This window comes from Pristis pectinata, chromosome 37 (genome assembly GCF_009764475.1).
Source record: "Pristis pectinata isolate sPriPec2 chromosome 37, sPriPec2.1.pri, whole genome shotgun sequence".
NCBI classification, from domain to species: domain Eukaryota; kingdom Metazoa; phylum Chordata; class Chondrichthyes; order Rhinopristiformes; family Pristidae; genus Pristis; species Pristis pectinata.
The window spans coordinates 14,173,838-14,192,676 of NC_067440.1; the positions used below are offsets into that span (position 1 = coordinate 14,173,838).

The 18,839-nt window shown below is 52.7% G+C and overlaps 1 protein-coding gene across 2 annotated transcripts in view; it reads left to right on the plus strand.

The window, feature by feature from the left end:
* Positions 1 to 18,839, plus strand: part of LOC127586678 (polyunsaturated fatty acid lipoxygenase ALOX15B-like) — a 46,165-nt gene that overhangs the window by 12,457 nt on the left and 14,869 nt on the right. For both annotated transcript variants that reach the window (XM_052044800.1, XM_052044801.1), the window contains exons 4-10: positions 1,028 to 1,109; positions 3,526 to 3,648; positions 5,840 to 5,937; positions 10,402 to 10,574; positions 13,478 to 13,618; positions 15,305 to 15,508; positions 17,171 to 17,257. In XM_052044800.1, coding sequence (XP_051900760.1) covers positions 1,028 to 1,109; positions 3,526 to 3,648; positions 5,840 to 5,937; positions 10,402 to 10,574; positions 13,478 to 13,618; positions 15,305 to 15,508; positions 17,171 to 17,257 — 908 coding nt within the window. The remainder of the gene's footprint in view (positions 1 to 1,027; positions 1,110 to 3,525; positions 3,649 to 5,839; positions 5,938 to 10,401; positions 10,575 to 13,477; positions 13,619 to 15,304; positions 15,509 to 17,170; positions 17,258 to 18,839) is intronic.

Consider the following 18,839-nt stretch of genomic DNA (forward strand, 5'->3'; position numbering starts at 1 on the left):
TGCTCCTGTGCGACCCAAGTCCCTCCGTTCCACAGTTTGTTTCATGCACAGAAGCCGATTCAAAGATCAACAAATCATGCAGTGCGGTGGGGCAGAGCGGGGGTCGGGGCGGGTCGGGATGGGGTCGGGGCGGAGCGGGGAGGGGCGGTCGGGGGGCGAGGGCGTTCGGGCATCTTCTGGTCGGTTTGCTCCTGGTCCTGTCCAGAGCGGCCATTCACAGGTCCGGGCGGCGGGCAGTCGAGGGCTCTGCCCGAGCCGACTGCTTGCCCCTCTTCTGGGGTTATGTCCGTGCCCCCGTGTCCCTGGGGAAGGAACACGCGGTGTCCACGGGTACATCGGGGGATTTGCGGGACCCGTGGGTGCCAGTGTGTTCTGGATAGTGATGACCGTGTTATAGGTATTTTGAAGTACTGTAATATTGTGGTAATGGGATTCTTGTAATCACTGAATAAACCACCTTTGTAAACGGAAAATAGAAGTGTGGATGAACTGGGCTCCGAGCTGCGGGCTGGTGTCCTCTGGGTGGGGAGGGGGAGGAGGGACAGTGGAAGGGAAGTTCTTGTTCGGGATGCCTCACCTCACCTCACCTGTAAATCACCACTGCACGGTCACCTCCTGCAAGTGCCAACTGCTCCCGGAACCTTGTTGGTGTACAGGAGAAGGTGAAAGCCCGCAGTAGAGTGAACCCATGCAAACCTCTCGAATCTCCACGCCCTAACAACGTGGTGAATTCTATGCCTGTGGCCTGGGACATGACAGATGCCGAACTCTGAGATAAAGCAGGAGATGCAGGAAACACTCTGCAGGTCGGGCAGGGTCTGTGGAGAGAAACAGGCCCAATGATGATCTTTGACCCACACTGCAGTGGCACTGGGTGGGTTGGCAAGACTCCTGGTTCTAACTTGGGGGGGGGGGGGGGCAGGGGCCAGCACCCCAACTTTGAGGCAGTGGATTGGAGAATGAGAAAGCTTTGGAAAGACTTGGGAGGTGACGTTCCATTATGATCATTGTTGTTGTCCTCCCCCAGCCCGGAAACGACATGAGTACAACTCAGCCACCCTGGAGGAGCACCGCAGAAAGGAAATGCAGAAGAGGCAAGAAACCTACCAGTGAGTATTGAGCTGTCCCTCCCTGAACCTTCAGCCAGACAAACCTCTGCTCCCAGTCCTGCAGGCCTCAGGTGCTGCCTGACCTGGCCCTATGGTTTGGGAGCCCAGACTCTGGAGACAAGAGCCCCAGTGTTGCCATGACAACAAACTTCCTCCCGGTTCTGCAGCAATTGGTTGGGACCCAGATGTCACGACTTGGTGGTGAGGCGGCAGGAACTGGTGTCACAAGGGTCAGAAGGCACAAGCGGGACCCCGGACAAGTCTCCTTGCAATGACTGCCCTGCCCTGATACCCTGTGTCCCAGACAATATGGAAATCCTGCCCATGAAGAAGAAGGAGAACTTGGCCTTGAGGATCAGGGGACTGAGTGTGACACTTCTGCTGTTACATAGCACCAGGTCAAGACGGACTGTCGGACCTTGGGAAGGGCCACAGTGGATCACACTGGATCACACTGTGACACATTGGACCACAGTGGATCACACTGTGACACATGGGACCACAGTGGATCACACTGGGCCACAGTGGACCACACTGGACCACCATGGACCACAGTGGATCACACTGGGCCACAGTGGACCACACAGTGCCACATTGGATCACACTGGACCACCATGGACCACAGTGGATCACACTGAACCACCATGGAACACAGTGGATCACACTGTGACACATTGGACCACACTGGACCACCATGGACCACATTGCATCACACTGGACCACCATGGACCACTGTGGATCACATTGGACCACAGTGGATCACACTGGACCACAGTGGATCACACTGGACCACATTGGACCACAGTGGATCACACTGGACCACGCTGGACCACCGTGGACCACTATGGACCACAGTAGACCACACTGGACCACCATGGACCACAGTGGATCACACTGGACCACATTGGACCACAGTGGACCACACTGGACCACCATGGACCACACTGGATCACACTGGACCACCATGAACCACAGTGGACCACACTGGACCACCATGGACCACAGTGGATCACACTGGACCACCATGGACCACGGTGGATCACACTGTGACACGTTGGACCACACTGGACCACCATGGACCACAGTGGATCACACTGGACCACCATGGACCACGGTGGATCACACTGTGACACATTGGACCACACTGGACCACCATGGACCACAGTGGATCACACTGTGACACATTGGACCACAGTGGATCACACTGGACCACATTGGATCACACTGGGCCGCCATGGACCACAGTGGATCACACTGGACCACCATGGACCACAGTGGATCACACTGGGCCACCATGGACCACAGTGGACAAGTCAAGAATGGGGCTCTTTCCTTCCTCACATTCCTCATAGTTTTTTTACGATATAGACACAGGCCATTCAACCCATCGAGTCTCTTCCAGCTCTCAGAGCAATTCTGTCAATCCCATTCCCCGATTTATTTCCCAGTAAACTATTCTCCCCACATTCCCAACAACTCCCCTTACATTCTACCCCTCACCTACACACTGGGGGCAATTTACAGCGGCCAATTAACCCACCAACCCCACATGTCGTTAGGATGTGGGAGGAAACTGGAGCCCCCGGGGGAAACCCACGCAGTCACAGGGAGAACGTGCAAGCTCCACACAGCTGGTGGTGGAGGTCGGGATTGAACCCAGGTCTCTGGAGCTGTGAGGCAGCAGCACTACCTGCTGCACCCGGCCGCTCTCATTGTGTAGGAATGGTGGTCAGCTGAGGCTCCATGTCCAGGCTGTGGACATTGTTTGCTGTGGGCTTCTGGTTTTCACCAGAAGCTCCCAAAGACAACAGGTCCCTTTACTCAGGGAGGCCATCAGCCGGTTAACCCAGCCTTCGCTGTCAGACACTGGCAAGTTTCAGCCCCATTCCCTAATGGAAAAAATGGGTTATTTGCTTCAGATATTTGCTGCTCAAATTTCAGGTTAAGAGACCATCATTGGAACTTTGCAGAGGAAGCTTTTTCTGTGTCTAACCTGTGTTGTCCCTGCCCCGGGAGTGTGTGATGGGACGGTGTAGAGGGAGCTTCACTCTGTGTCTGTGCCTGGGAGTGTGTGATGGGATGGTGTGGAAGGAGCTTCACTCTGTGTCTGACCCTGGGTGTGCGTGATGGGCCGGTGTGGAGGCAATATCACTCTGTAAAGATAAAGAAACATTATAGATATTGGAAATCTGAAATAAAAACAGAGATTGGTGTAAACGTTCAGCAGGTCAGGCTGCATCTGTGAAGAGAGAAACAGAGTGAACGTTTCTGGTCAAAGATTGTTTGGATTTACTCTGTGCCTGATCTGTATATTGTACCTGAACTGTAAGTGCTACATTGGGTATAAACATCAAGTTGACCAACATCTGCTTTCCCAATACTTCCATGCAGAGTTTAAAGAATTCCTGTGTTTCAGGTGGAACGCTTTTGCACCCAGAATTCCCAAAAGCATTAACTGTGAAAAGGCCAGCAACCTGCCGAGAGATGCCCAGATTCCACTGCAGAGAAAAATCGGAACTCTCCTCAATGTTGACTCTGCGTAAGTATTTGAACAGAACGAGCAAAGTCACAACGGTCTTTGGGTGGGTTGGGTGGGAAATGGGTGCCTGGAGTTTGTCACAGAGTTGCCACAGGGTCCTACAGCACAGAAACCCCTGTCCCACCTGTCCCTGCTGACCAAGGTGCCTCCCGGAGCTGCTCCCATTTGCCCGTGTTTGGCCCGTATCCTCTAAACCTTTCCTGTCCATGGACCTGTCCGAGTGTCTTTTAAACATTGTAATTGTCCCCACCTCTGCCTCTTCTCTTGGCAGCTCGTTCCACACACCCACCTCCTTCTGTGTGGAAAACTTACCCCTCAGGTGCCTGTATCCCCTCTCACCTTAAACCTGTGCCCTCTAGTTTTAGACTCCCCTCCACTGGGGAAAAGATTGTGACCATACACCTTATCTCTGCCCCTTATGATTTTATAAACCTCCATTAGGTGACCCCTCAGCCTCCTTCACTCCTGTGTCAGATGTTGTGCCTGATGCTCCCTGTTCTTACCTGACTCTCCCCCTGCACTGGGACATGGAACGTGCCCCAAGTGCAGCCCCCATGAGAATGGCAGTGATTTCAGGACACCTCACCTCTCCTGCTCCGTTTATTCCTCTTTCTCCTCCTCTTATTGTCCTCTAGTTTTATACATTCCCCCTGTGGGATATTTCCTCAGGAGGCTAAAGAAATTCAGTATGCCCCCTTTGACACCCACCAACTTTTATCGATGCACCATAGAAAGCATCCTATCTGGATGCATCATGGCTTGGTACAGCAACTGCTCTGCCCAGGACCACAAGAAACTGCAGAGAGTTATGGACACAGCCCAGCACATCACGGACACCAGCCTCCCCTCCTTAGACTCTGTATACACCTCTCGCTGCCTTGGTGTAGCAGCCAGCATAATCAAAGACCCCACCCAGCCGGGTCATTCTCTCTTCTCTCCTCTTCCATCGGGTAGAAGATACAGGAGCCTGAGGGCACGTACCATCAGGCTCAAGGACAGCTTCTACCTCACTGTGATAAGACTATTGAATGGTTCCCTTATACGATGAGATGGACTCTGACCTCACGATTTACCGTGTTGTGACCTTGCACCTTATTGTCTACCTGCACTGCACTTTCTCTGTGGCTGTTTTACTCTGTACTGTTGCTTTTACCTGTACTACCTCAATGCACTCTGTACTAACTCAATGTAACTGCACTGTGTAATGAATTGACCTGTACGATCAGTATGTTAGACAAGTTTTTCACTGTACCTCAGTACAAGTGACAATAATAGAACAATACCAATACCAAGACTCTCTCTATTCCTCCCATCATTTTATAGACCTCTGTCGTCAGCCCTCAGCATCCTTTTCTCCAGGGGAAACAGTCTCAGCCTGTTCAGCCTCTCCTGTTGATTAAGCCCTCTAATCCAGACCACACCCTTGTGAATATTTTCTGCAGTTCGATCACATCGTTTCTGTGGTGTGGCAACCAGAACTGCACACACTACTCCCAGTGCTGCCTGACCAACATTTTGTACAGCTGTAAAATAATGTCCCAACTCTTATGCTCTATGCTTCAGCCAATGAAGGCAAGTGTGCCACACACCACTCTGTCTACCTGTGTTCCCATTTTCAGGGAACTATGTACCTGTACCCCAAGGTCTCTGTATTCTACACACTCCCTGAGGCTCTGTCCTCCACTCCATATGTCCCACCCTGATTTAACTTCCCAAATGCATCAATGAAGGCTCCCTTTAGATACAGCAGGACACCCGTTAGTTGCCTTTATGTAGAATAACATAAGGTGCATATGAGTGTTACTCAGGGACAAACACTCTGGTACACAATCTCTCTCTCTCTCTCTCTCACACACACACACACACACACACACACACACACAGAGTGTGTAGCAGCAGAACTTCACCTCTGTTCTTTGAGTTTCAGTCACTTGTGACCTCCTTCTGTAACCTGTTCTCAAGTTGCGCTGAGTGATCACTCTTGCAGAGCACCTTGAAAGGTCCTCCCCAGCGGAAGGTGATCACTGTGGGTGAAGCGTACCCAGCTGTGATCTGTGCTGGTGTCGACCAAAACATCTGCATGGCTCAGTACCAGACTGCTCCAGGCTTCATCTCCCCTGTGATCAGGCTCCCTGAAATTAGTTGCTTCATTTTATGCTGTCTTTACTGTAACATGTCTTTGTTGATGCAGCATCTTGGAGCTTGGCCTGAAGCCCATGTCTCATGCAGTGTGGGGTAAGCTGAGTGAGCTACGGAGCCAGTTTGACTTCTGCAGACTTCCAGTCTCAGGTACGTATGTCAGCATCCAGTTGTTTCATTGTCACTGCCGGTAACAGAGGTGCCCGTGGCTCAGTGGGTAAAGCCCTGCCGACAGCACAGGAGGGTGTCTCCAAGGGGTTGTCCCCGGTGCTGGTCCATCAGCCTGTGGTGTTGTCTCGGGTTAGGGTGACCATTCGTTCTAATGCTGGCCTGGGGAAATAAAGCCCATGCCGATGTCTCCTGAAGTGATGTAACAACAGCGCCTCTGGTTTCAGGCAACCGTGAAAGGCACAAACCTGGGAAATCTCAAAGCAAGGAAAACTGGTGAAAGGGTTAAATAGTTAAACACAAGGGTGGAGTGTTGGACATGAAAGTCTGTTTCTCCTCTGCAGATCAGTGGCACAGCGGGTAATGCTGCTGCCTCACACCACCAGACTTCAGTCCCAACCTCCGCTGCTGTTTGTGTGGAGTTTGCACGTTCTCCCTGTGACCCTGTGGGTTTTCCCCCGGTGCTCCGGTTTCCTCTCACATCCCAACGACGTGTGGGGTCAGTGGGTTAATTGGACACTGTGAATTGCCCCCAGTGTGTGGGTGAGGGGTAGAATCTGGGGGGAGTTGAGGAGAATGTGGGGAAACTAAAAGATAGGGTTAATGCAGGTCAGTGGCTGGTGGTCAGTGTGGACAGAGTCAGAGAGCACAGAAACAGGCCCTTCAGCCCAACTGGTCCGTGCTGACCAAGGTGACCAGCGAGCTGCTCCATCTGCCTATGTTTGGCCCATGACTCTCTGCACCTCTCCTCTCCACATACTTACCTTGACGATGGACTTGATGGGCCTGTTTCTGTGCTGTATCTCCCTGTGATTCCATCAGTGGTTCATCTGACAGACGGATACTTACTGGAGCATGTTATGAAGCAAAGGCCTCTGAGAAATGGATTAGGCAGAATCAACATACTTTTATCCTAGTTACAAATCCAGTCGTGATTTTTATGGATGTGACTCATGAGTTGATAAGGGGGGAGCCGGGGATGCAGCACATCTGGGTTTCTAAAGGTGATGTTAAGGAGGCACAGGTAGACTGCAGAGTTGTGGAGAGATTTGTGGAAATGTGTTGGCCTGGACACGATGTGAGAGGTCAGCTGTTGGTCAGGTCACAGGCTGTTACTGAGGGATGTCAGTACTCGGCTCAGCTACTTGTGGTCAGTGTTAGGTGGCCCTGGGATTCACAAACACAGGCCCAGACCACAAAAGCAGGGAAGTGATAGTGAACAAAAATCCAAAATCCTACGACTGCAGATACTGGAAATCTAAAGTAAACAAGGAGATGCCGGGAACCCTTAGCGGTACGTATGTGGATGGAGGACTGGGAATGGTGGGAGGGCCCTAAGGAAGCAGCAGATGGGGTTTATCAGATTGTCTCCAGGGTGAGGGACTTTGGAGTAGTTCTTGGAGCAGGAAGATTGAGACTGGGCCTAACAGCATCTCCAGGCGTAACACACTCTCTCTCTCTGTGCAGCAAACGATGGTTGTGCCTATTCCCCACATCACACCCTGTGGCGGAGTATAACCCAAACAGCGATCTTCACTTCAGGCAACCTTCCTGTCACCTTGTGTTGTTTCTGACATCACCTGCCCAGCCTTCACATGAGATTCTTTGAGCTGGTTTCATGCTTGCTTGCAAAATGGAGCTTTTGTTTATAATAGTTGTAGCCTTGCTAAGGGAGAGTGCAACCATTACACACACAGACATGTACAGGCATATAGACACATGTACACGGACATGTAGACACACACAACACTCATTGTCCATGGGAATGGTACCAGAGGATTGGAGGGTGGCGAATGTTGTCCCCTTATTCAAAAAAGGTAGTAGGGATAGTCCAGGGAATTACAGACCAGTGAGCCTTACATCTGTGGTGGGTAAGCTGTTAGAAAGGATTCTAAGAGAGAGGATCTATGAGCATTTAGAGAATCATGGACTGATTAGGGACAGCCAGCAAGGCTTTGTGAAGGGAAGATCTTGCCTCACAAGCCTGATAGGGTTCTTTGAGGAGGTGACCAGGAAGATTGATGAGGGTAGTGCAGTAGATGTGGTCTACATGGATTTTAGTAAGGCGTTTGATAAGGTACCTCATGGTAGGCTTCTTCAGGAGGTCAGAGGCCAAGGGATCCAGGGAGGCTTGGCCATGTGGATTCAGAATTGGCTTGCCTGTAGAAAGCAGAGGGTTGTGGTGGAAGGAGTGCATTCGGATTGGAGGGCTGTGATTAGTGGTGTCCATTCTGGGACCTCTACTTTTTGTGATATTTATTAATGACAGATGAGGGGGTGGAAGGGTGGGTTAGCAAGTTTGCAGATGACACAAAGATCGGTGGTGTTGTGGATAGTGTGGAGGGCTGTCGAAGCTTACAAAGGGATATTGATAGGATGCAGAGCTGGGCTGAGAAGTGGCAGATGTAGTTCAATCCGGAGGTGGTACACTTTGGAAGGACTAACTCCAAGGCGGAGTACAAGGTTAATGGCAGGATTCTGGGTAGTGTGGAGGAGCAGAGGGATCTGGGGGTTCATATCCACAGATACCTGAAAGTTGCCTCACGGGTGGATAGGGTAGTTAAGAAAGCTTATGGGATGTTAGCTTTCGTAAATCGTGGGATTGAGTTTAAGAGCCGTGAAGTAATGATGCAGCTTTACAAAACTCTGGTTAGGCCACACTTAGAGTACTGTGTCCAGTTCTGGTGGCCTCATTAAAGGAAGGATGTGGAGGCGTTGGAAAGGGTTCAGAGGAGATTTACCAAGATGCTGCCTGGATTAGAGAGTATGGATTATGAGGAGAGACTAAAGGAGCTAGGGCTTTACTCATTGGAGAGAAGAAGGATGAGGGGAGACATGATAGAGGTATACAAAATATTAAGAGGAATAGAGTGGACAGCCAGCACCTCTTTCCCAGGGCACCAATGCTCAATACAAGAGGGCATGGCTTTAAGGTAATGGGTGGGAAGTTCAAGGGAGATGTCAGAGGGTTTTTCACCCAGAGAGTGGTTGGTGCGTGGAATGCGCTGCCTGGGGTGGTGGTGGAGGCTGATACGTTGGTCAAGATCAAGAGATTGTTAGATAAGCATATGGAAGAATTTAAGATAGAGGGATATGTGGGAGGAAGGGGTTAGATAGTCTTAGGTGTGGTTTGAAGGTCAGCACAACATGGTGGGCCGAAGGGCCTGTATTGTGCTGTATTGTTCTATGGTTCTATGTACACGGACATGTAGACACACACGTACACGGACATGTACACACACACGTACACACACACATGCAACTGGGTGTTAGTTATTTCCTGGATTATTGCTTCTGAAAGCTCCCTGCTGCCAACATTAAACTGACTGACCTGTAATCTCCAGGGTCATCCTTAGCCCCTTTAACCAACAAGGGTGAAGGTTTGAAGTTTGCCACTGCTCTGGCACCACGCCTGTACCTGACTATGGGGAACTGAGGATCATGCCCAGCACCGCCACAGTCTCCAGCTGTTCCAGCACTCCGTCCGCCGGCCTCTCTGGGAAGGTTGCACCGTTCTCAGAAGCTGCCGACAGTTGCAGCATTGTCCCTGGGCACACACTGTCCTGCCTGTGACACTGTGGACATCGGCTCGTTTCCCGTCCCAGCAGACGGAGCTCCGGCCAGTCTCTTGCCTTTGGCACAGAAAAGCCTGACCTCCAAGCCAGTGCAGACAGCTGCCTTCAACTCCCCACAGTAACGGGGAGGAGTCTACTGCTCTGCCCTGGCAGCTGCCCGACACTGGTGCCAGGAGACAGGACCAGCTGAGGCTGGAAACCATTTCAACATCTGGAAGAGCAGACAGATCCTCAGAGGGGATTCCACAGAAGCCTCCTGATCTGTCTCCCAGTGACTGGTTGCCTCTGAGATTTCTCTGGTATATTATATTGTACTATATGAGGAGCTGCCTCAAAAAGCAACACTCATCGTCAAAGCTCCTCACCATCCGGGCCATGCCCTCTTCTCACAGCTACCACCAGGCAGGAGGTGCAGAAGCCTGAAGTCCCACACCACCAGGTTCAGGAACAGTGACTTCCCTTCAACCATTTGGTTCTTGAACCGACCAACACAACCCTGATCACTACAGTTTAGAAGCACTATGATCACTTTGCACCACAGTGCACTTTGTTTATTTTTTTGGTTCTAATTTTGTTCTTTCTTGTACAATTCTTGTATAATTTATGTTTTTTCTTCTGAATGTTGTGCCTCTAATGCTATGTGCCTGTGATGCTGCAGAAAGTACGTTTTTCATTGCATCTGTGCACACGTAGTCTTGTGATATTGTGACAATAAACTTGCCTTGACTTGAGAACCTGTTCAATGTGATAAACAGGGATGTTCCTGGTGGTAATACAGGGATGTGCTTGCAATAGGGACAGTTTGGTTTATGAAGTACATGACCCGCCAGTATTGGATGTGATCAAGTGTGTGCTTGCTCTGCTCCCCCAGCATACGTGATGAAACATTGGAAAGAAGACACATTCTTTGGCTATCAGTATCTGAACGGGTCGAACCCCATCCTCATTAAACAGTGCAGCGAGATCCCACCAAAATTCCCTGTCACCAATGAAATGGTCTCCCTGTTTCTTGGGGCAAACACCAGTCTCCAGCAAGAGGTCCAGGTTGGTGTGGGGTTTGTAGAGTTGTGGAGCGGTGGGGGGGGGGGGGGTTACAGGGAATGGAGGGATGTAGAGTTGGGGGGGCTCCAGGGGTGGGAGGGGTGTAGAGTTGGGGAGGTTATGGGTGGGAGGGGTGTAGAGTTGGAGGGGGTTACAAGGGTGGGAGGGGTGTAGAGTTGGGGGGTTTACAGGGGTCAGAGGGGTGTTGGGGGGGTTACAGAGGTGGGACGGGTATGGGGGTTACAAAGGTGGGGGTATGGGGGTTACAGGGGAGGGGTATGGGGTGTTACAGAGGGGGAGGGGTATTGTGGGTTACAGAGCTGGGAGGGGTATAGGGGGTTACAGAGGTCAGAGGGGTATAGGGGGTTCCAGAGGGGTAGGAGTATGGGGGGTTACAGAGGGGGAGGGGTATAGGGGGGTTACAGAGGTGGGAGAGGTATAGGGGGTTACAGAGGGGGAGGGGTATAGGGAGTGTTACAGAGGTCCTTCAGTCTCTGACTTTCAACCATTGCATCTCATCAAACAGCAGTACTTGGCTCCGCCTGACCCTACGCACCACTGATCCATCGTTTGCCCTCCCCACAGTTCCTGAACCTGTTGTAGGTGCTCAGATCCATGCCCACCTTGCCCAGAGCTCCGATGTTAAAACTGCTCTGATCAAAGCCAGTTTATGACATCCCACGTGCCCATAACCCACCCCTCTTGTCCTCCTCAAACTGCCTACAGCCTGACACAGTGACTACACCACACTCCTTCAAAACCTCTGCACCTGCAGGGTGGGGCTACACCTGCCTACGTCTGTCCTTATCCAGCCAATCACAGCCAGGGAATCAACACCAGTGGGTCCTCTTCCTGCACCTGCCCCGATAACTCTAGTATCCCCCCCCAGCCCAATGACCTGACCTTTACCCCTCCCACTTCTCATCTGTGAGGACCTGTCCTTTGTCCCTCCCATTTCTCACGTACACCTTGCCCAAGCATCATCTGACAGCCCAGGGCCAGTTTCCACACAGAAGCCGCCAGACCTGAGCTCTACCTCACTGCCTTAAACCTCCCGCTGCCTCGAGACTCTCAGACTGCTGATCCGACACCAGGATTGGAGGAGCAGCAACTTTCTCCAACAAAACGTGAGGAAGAGTGAATCAGTTGACCTCAGGACCTGTCACAGACACTGTTGCTCACCCTCACTCACAGAGCTCTCTATGTCTGCAACCTTGATCTGGTCTCAGCTGGTGGGGGTTCAGGTTCAACCCTTCCCTGGGTAACATTTTCAGTGCCCCAGGTCACCTCTGGTGGAAACCCCACACTGACCACACTGACCACACTGTCCCACACTGATCTGCACTGACCCTCACTGACCCACACTGTTCCCACACTGTCCCACACTGACCCTCACTGACCCACACTGACCTACACTGTCCCACATTGTTCCCTCACTGACCCTCACTGACCCACACTGTTCCATCACTGACCTACATTGTCCCTCACTCACCCTCACTGTCCCACACTGTCCCACACTGTTCCCACACTGACCCTCACTGACCCACACTGACCCTCACTGACCCACACTGTCCCACACTGACCCTCACTGACCCACACTGTTCCATCACTGACCCTCACTGACCTACACTGTCCCACATTGCTCCCTCACTGACCTTCACTGACCCACACTGTCCCACACTGACCCTCACTGACCCACACTGACCCTCACTGACCACACTGTCCCACACTGACCCTCACTGACCCACACTGTTCCATCACTGACCCTCACTGACCTACACTGTCCCACATTGCTCCCTCACTGACCTTCACCGACCCACACTGTTCCCACACTGACCCACACTGTACCCACACTGACCTACACTGTCCCACACTGTTCCCACACTGACCCTCACTGACCCTCACTGACCCACACTGTCCCACACTGACCCTCACTGACCCACACTGTTCCCACACTGACCTACACTGTCCCACACTGTTCCCACACTGACCAACACTGACCTACACTGTCCCACACTGACCCACAGTAACCCCCACTGTTCAAGGCTGCCAGTGTCAGTGTGTGAAGAGGCCCTGAGGTTTCCAATGATTGTGGAGACACTGTAAAATAGGCCTTGTCTGATCCTGCTGCCTGTGCTCAGCTGCTGGACCTGGAACCCAGGGTGGGATCTCCTGACCAGTGTGCTGGTGTTTCCAACCAACATATCCTGACTCCCCAGCCTGGGATGTGATTCAGTGGCACAATGAATGACCTGGTGATGAGCTGAATGTCAGGAGTATGCAAATCCACTGCAAAATCCTTGTGACGGTAACTCTGCCCAGGACACTCAGACAGCTCATCCACTGTGGCCCCTTCTCTCTCTGTAACCTGCCAGTCCGTCTGTGTATTCCCTGCACCCATCTCTTATCTCACTGGTGCTTTCCACAGTCGTCGGGACTTTTTTCATAATTGATATCTCTTGTGTAGCTATCTAGTGGGAGTTTAGTTTTCTCTCTCCATCTCTTTATGCCTCTCTGTTTTATAACTCATCCGTCACCCTCTCTACCCTCTTCATGGGAATGACTCCATTCAGACTTTCTCCTCTGCAGAGGTCATTTCGTCTCCACTCCACTGGGTCTATTGTGTGGTCATCTCCCTGAAAGGATCCATTTCCCAGTTGAATACCTTCACCTTTCTCATCCTCTTGAGAATTAAGGCAGAAGAGGTTGCAGCCAGCACTTACTGAAGCATGCTGACCCATCCTTCCCTCAACAGTCTGGGCTCAGAATATCTCACCTGCTGCCCTGCTTTAACTGCGTGGCTGCAGTGATCGGCTCAGCAGTAAGAGGATGGGTTTGCTGAAGGACCTGTTCTGTATCCAGCCTTCACTCACAGACCATCCAGCAGTTCTTCTGTTCTCTTACAGAAAGGCAACATATTCATTGTCGACTATGAGTTACTGGATGGAATTGCAGCCAATTCGAAGCCGAAGCAACAATATCTCGAGGCACCAATGTGTCTCTTGCACCTGAATCCAGCGAATGAATTAGTTCCCATTGCAATCCAGGTACGGACTGTCCTTCTCCAGCTGTTCACCCGGATCTACAGTGGTCTTCTCCCTCCTCCTCCCCTCCCTCCCCTTCTCCCTCCCCTCCCTCACCTTCTCCCTCCCCTTCCTCACCTCACTCCCCCACCTTTCTCCCTCCTCCTCCCCTCCCTCACACCTTCCCCCTCCCTACCTCCCTCTTCCTTCCCTCACCTCCCCTCCATCCCTCTCTCCCTCACCTCACCCCACCCTTATCCCTCCTCCCCTCCTCCCTCACCCTTCTTCCCCCTCCCTCACCCTTCTCCCTCCTCCCCTCCTCCTCCCTCACCTCCCTCCTCCCCCACACCTCTCTCCCCCTCCACCTCCCTCCCTCACCCTTATACCTCCTCCCCTCCCTCAGCTCCCCTTCCTGCCCCTCCCCATCCTTCTCCCTCTCCCTTTCCTCACCCACCTCTCCCCTCCCCACCTCCCCTCCCCTCCCCCATTTGTCCTTTCTCTGTCTCTCTCTGTCTCTCTGTCTGTCTCTGTCTCATTTCTCTCTGTATCACTCTCTCTCGCTCTTTCTCTCCGTCCCTCTGTCTGTCTGTCTCTTGCTCCCTCTCTCACTTTCTGTCTCTGTCCCTGGCTCTCTTTACCTCTCTCTCTCTCTCTCTCTCACTCTCTCTCTGTCTCTCTCTCCCGATCACTCTCTCTCTCGCTCTCTCTATCACTTTCTCTGTCTGTCTCTCTCTGTCTCTCTCTGTCCCTTTCTGTCCCTTTCTGTCTGTCTCTCTCGATCGCTGTCTCTTTGTCCTTCTCTCTCTCTCTCTGTCTCTCTCTCTCTCTCTCTATCTCTGGCTCTCTCTATCTCTGGCTCTCTCGCTCTCTCTCTCTCTCACACACACACACATTCTCGAGGCCCCTCTCCAACAATCAAATACAAAGCAGTAAGTACTTTTCGATCGGAAACACTCCATAGACCAGGCAGCATCTGCGGAAAGAGACACTTAGTTAACGTTTCAGATCTTTCGGTTACAATAATCTCACCGCTCGTCGCTGGTTTCCAGCATGTCAGGTCTTCAGCCTCAGAAGTCGACCGTTTCTCTCTCCACAGATGCTGCCTGACCTGCTGAACGTTTTCAGCATTTCCTGAATTTATTTCAGATTTCCAGTGTCTGCGGTTTGTTGATTTTTAGGTAGTTTTCCAACATCAGTTCTTTCCTTCCACCTTTCCGGGAGGGATGTTTTCACCGGCTGAACTGTTGCTGAAACCTTACGGTTCAGGACGAGAGGTTTCTCAGTCACTTTTTGGGATTCCTCAGCACCGTGCGTTGCCCCGTTAACGCAGGAACCTGTTCAAGCAGGAACCTACTGTCCTGTTAACGCGGGAACCCGCTGCCCTGATAACGCAGAGACCCGTTAACGCAGGAACCTGTTAACACAGGGACCCGTTAACGCAGAGACCCGTTAACGCAGGGACCCGTTAACGCAGGGACCCGTTAACGCAGGAACCTGTTAACACAGAGACCTGTTAACGCAAGGACCCGTTGACGCAGGGACCCGTTAACGCAGGAACCTGTTAACACAGAGACCCGTTAACGCAAGGACCCGTTAACGCAAGGACCCGTTGACGCAGGGCGCTTCTGTCGCGCTGCTCCGTCCCTTCAATCCCTTTCCTCCGGCCTGAGATTGACAGCAAACATCAGCCGGGACCTCTGTGACCCACAGCTCCGACAGCAGCCGGGACCAGCGAACCCCATTTTCCTACCGAGTGACAGTAAACACGACTGGCGCCTGGCCAAGATCTGGGTCCGACACGCTGACGCACAGATTCACCAGCTGGTCTCACACTTGCTGAAGACTCACCTGTTTGCTGAAATCTTCTGCATTGCGACCTTACGGAAGCTTCCAAGCGCACACCCGGTCTTTAAGGTAATTTTGGGCAAATTGCAGTCTATTCCACGCACCAACGCAGAGTCAGGGAGCCAGCAGTCTGTCCTCAGTGATTGAGCCGTCTCTGGTCACCGTCCTTGGTGATGTCCGGCGACAGGGAGGATTCGAACATGGAACTGGCCCTTCGGCCCACGATGCCAGCCTAACTCATCCCCTCTGCCTGCACCTGTTCCATCCCCGGGCAGCGCGCTCCAGGCACCCACCGCTCGGTAAAAAAACTCTCCAGAAACATCATTTAAACTTTCCCCTCTCACCTTAAACCCATGTCCACCGGCATTTGACATCTCCACCCTGGGAAAAAGAATCTGTCTACACCTCATAATGTCACTGGCACATGGTCAACCCTGTGTGAAGTGTGAGACCGTGTCTGTGCGTGTGAGTGTCTGTGTGTGAGTGTCTGTGCGTGTGAGTGTCTGTGCGTGTGAGTGTCTGTGTGTGTGTGTCTGTGCGTGTGAGTGTCTGTGTGTGTGTGTGTCTGTGCGTGTGAGTGGCTGTGTGTGTGTGTGTGTGTGTCTGTGCGTGTGTCTGTGCGTGTGAGTGTGTCTGTGCGTGTGAGTGTCTGTGTGTGTGTGTCTGTGCGTGTGTCTGTGCGTGTGTCTGTGCGTGTGAGTGTGTCTGTGCGTGTGAGTGTCTGTGCGTGTGAGTGGCTGTGTGTGTGTGTGTCTGTGCGTGTGAGTGGCTGTGTGTGTGTGTGTGTGTGTGTCTGTGCGTGTGAGTGTCTGTGCGTGTGAGTGTCTGTGTGTGTGTGTGTGTCTGTGCGTGTGTGTCTGTGCGTGTGAGTGTCTGTGTGTGTGTCTGTGCGTGTGAGTGGCTGTGTGTGTGTGTCTGTGCGTGTGAGTGTCTGTGTGTGTGTGTGTGTGTGCCTGTGCGTGTGTGTGTCTGTGCGTGTGTGTGTCTGAGTGTGTGTGTGTATGAGTGTGCGTGCGCATGAGTGTGTGTGAGCGTGTGTGCGAGTGTGAGTGAGTGTGTGTGTGTGAGTGAGTGTGAGTAGGATGTGCTGAATGAACTGCACAGCCTCGGTCTGGAAGGACGGACCAGAGGAGGTCGCTGCCTCTGCAGGAGGGGTAACTTCATGGAAGTTTCGGCAGGGCTCTCCGTCGCAGCCTGCCGATCGCTGCTGGTGTTGCCACTCCCCGTCAGCGTTGTCCCCTCCCTTCACCAGTCCCTATTACACCGTCATCTTCCTTCTACCTGCTCAACCACTCCTGGTCCAAACTCTGCTTCAAAAACGTTCTCACGAGCTAAGGTACTTTTGATTTATTGCGCCCTTTGACCCACCCTCCTTCCCACCTTAGAATCGATTCATCCTCGAAGTAGACATCAAAATTCTTTCTTTGAGTTTTTGCCTCTAACTTTCACAAAGAGAACTGGTGCCAGCAACTCTTGCACACATCCGTGTGCCGTTTGCCCAGCGGCAGGACATGGATATACTGCAGACCTCGGGCATGTCTGGTGAGCCCGTGTACGTTGTAGCAGCTGAATTCTGGGGCAAAGTTCACTCCTCGAGTCTGTCTGTCTCAACATGAAGCACAGCTGACCGGCGATGGTGTTGGTTGAAGCACAGCTGACCGGCGATGGTGTTGGTTGCCCCTTTATCTTGCATGAAGTTGCTGAGAATAAGCTCATCCTTTAACGTTGCAGCTTTTGATGCCTCACCTGAAATTCACTTTACACATCAACACTGAAGCAAGAACTCTCCTTATCTCAGAGGGTGGAATTTTTGATCAGGTGAGCATCTTATTTCATATTTTTATTGAAAGTGATTATGACGTCCTGATGGTTCAGAAATCACACAGTCACAGCACACAACAGGCCCTTCGGTCCATCACCTCCCTGCTGCCTACCAAGTACCCACCTGTACCAATCCCATTCACCAGCACTTAGTCCGGACCTTCTCTGCCTTAGTGATTCAAGTGCTTGGGTGTTTGTTAACTGTGGTGAGAGAGCCTGCCTCCACTACTTCCTCAGGGCCTGTGTTCCACCCTTGGGGAAGGATAATCATCCCCTATAAACATCTCACTCCTCACCTTAAACCCGTGCCCTCAGGTGTTAGATACGGTCACCATGGGGAAAGGTTTCCAGCCGAACTCTGGCCTTATAATGTCGTGCAGGTCTGTCAGGTCCCCTCAGTCCCCTCCGCTCCGGGGACCTGAGCATTCCAGTCTCTCCTCATAACAGAGCCACTTCACCCCAGGCAATGTCCTGGGGAACCCCCTCCGCACCCCCTCCAGTGACCACAACTGCACCCAGTCCTCCAGATGTTTCAGAAAATTGCACCGTACCCTCCTGCTCTTTCATTCTGTACCCCAGCTAATGAAGGGAAGGTTCCCCTCCACCCCCTCCGCCTTCCCTCCATCCGCCTTCCCTCCACCCCTCCGCCTTCCCTCCATCCCCTCCACCCCCTCCGCCTTCCCTCCATCCGCCTTCCCTCCACCCCTCCACCTTCCCTCCATCCCCTCCACCCCCTCCGCCTTCCCTCCACCCGTCTTCCCTCCACCCCCTCCTCCTTCCCTCCATCCCCTCCTCCCGGAGTCGGGAGTGTGTCCGTGCCCGGGGTCTGGAGCATCTGGGCCCGGGGTTGGGTGTGTGTCCATGCCCAGGGTTGGGAATGTCCATGCCTGGGGTCGGGAGCGTCTGTGCCCGGGCTCGGGAGTGTCCGTGCCCGGGGTCCGGAGTGGGTCTGTGCCCAGGGTTCAGAGTGGGTCTGTGCCTGGGGTCCAGAGCATCTGTGCCCAGGGTTGGGACCGTCCGTGCCTGAGGGCGGGAGCGCATCTGTGCTCGGGGTCGGAATGTCCGTGCCTGGGGTCAGGAGTGTCTGGGGTCGGGAGTGTCCGGGGTCCGGAGTGTGTCAGTACCCGGGGTCGGGAGTGTCTGTGCTCGGAGTCGGGAGTGTGTCCGTGCCCAGAGCCGGGAGTGTGTCTGTGCCCGGGGTCCAGAGTGTGTCCATGTCTGGGGTCGGGAATGTCTGTGCCTGGGGTCGGGAGTGTCCGTGCCTATATAAACCTACTCCATGATCAATCTGACCCTTCCCTCCAACACAGCCCAGAGCTCTCCATTTCTCTTGGTTTGATTGAATGATGTTATGAAAGTACCTCCTCCTTCAGCCACTGCTCAACCACCTGCAGGGAGAGCTGTTGGCTTCAGTGACAGGTCTCCAGGGGACTCCCTGTCACTGTCTGCTGCCTGTGGAGGTGTGTTGTGGTGGTATCGGTGGTCACGGTGTATCCTGCACCAGTGGGGGCAGCAGGTTGTCTGCTGTGTTGGTCGCTAAATAACCCATTCACTTCCCAAATATCACACCATGTTGAAC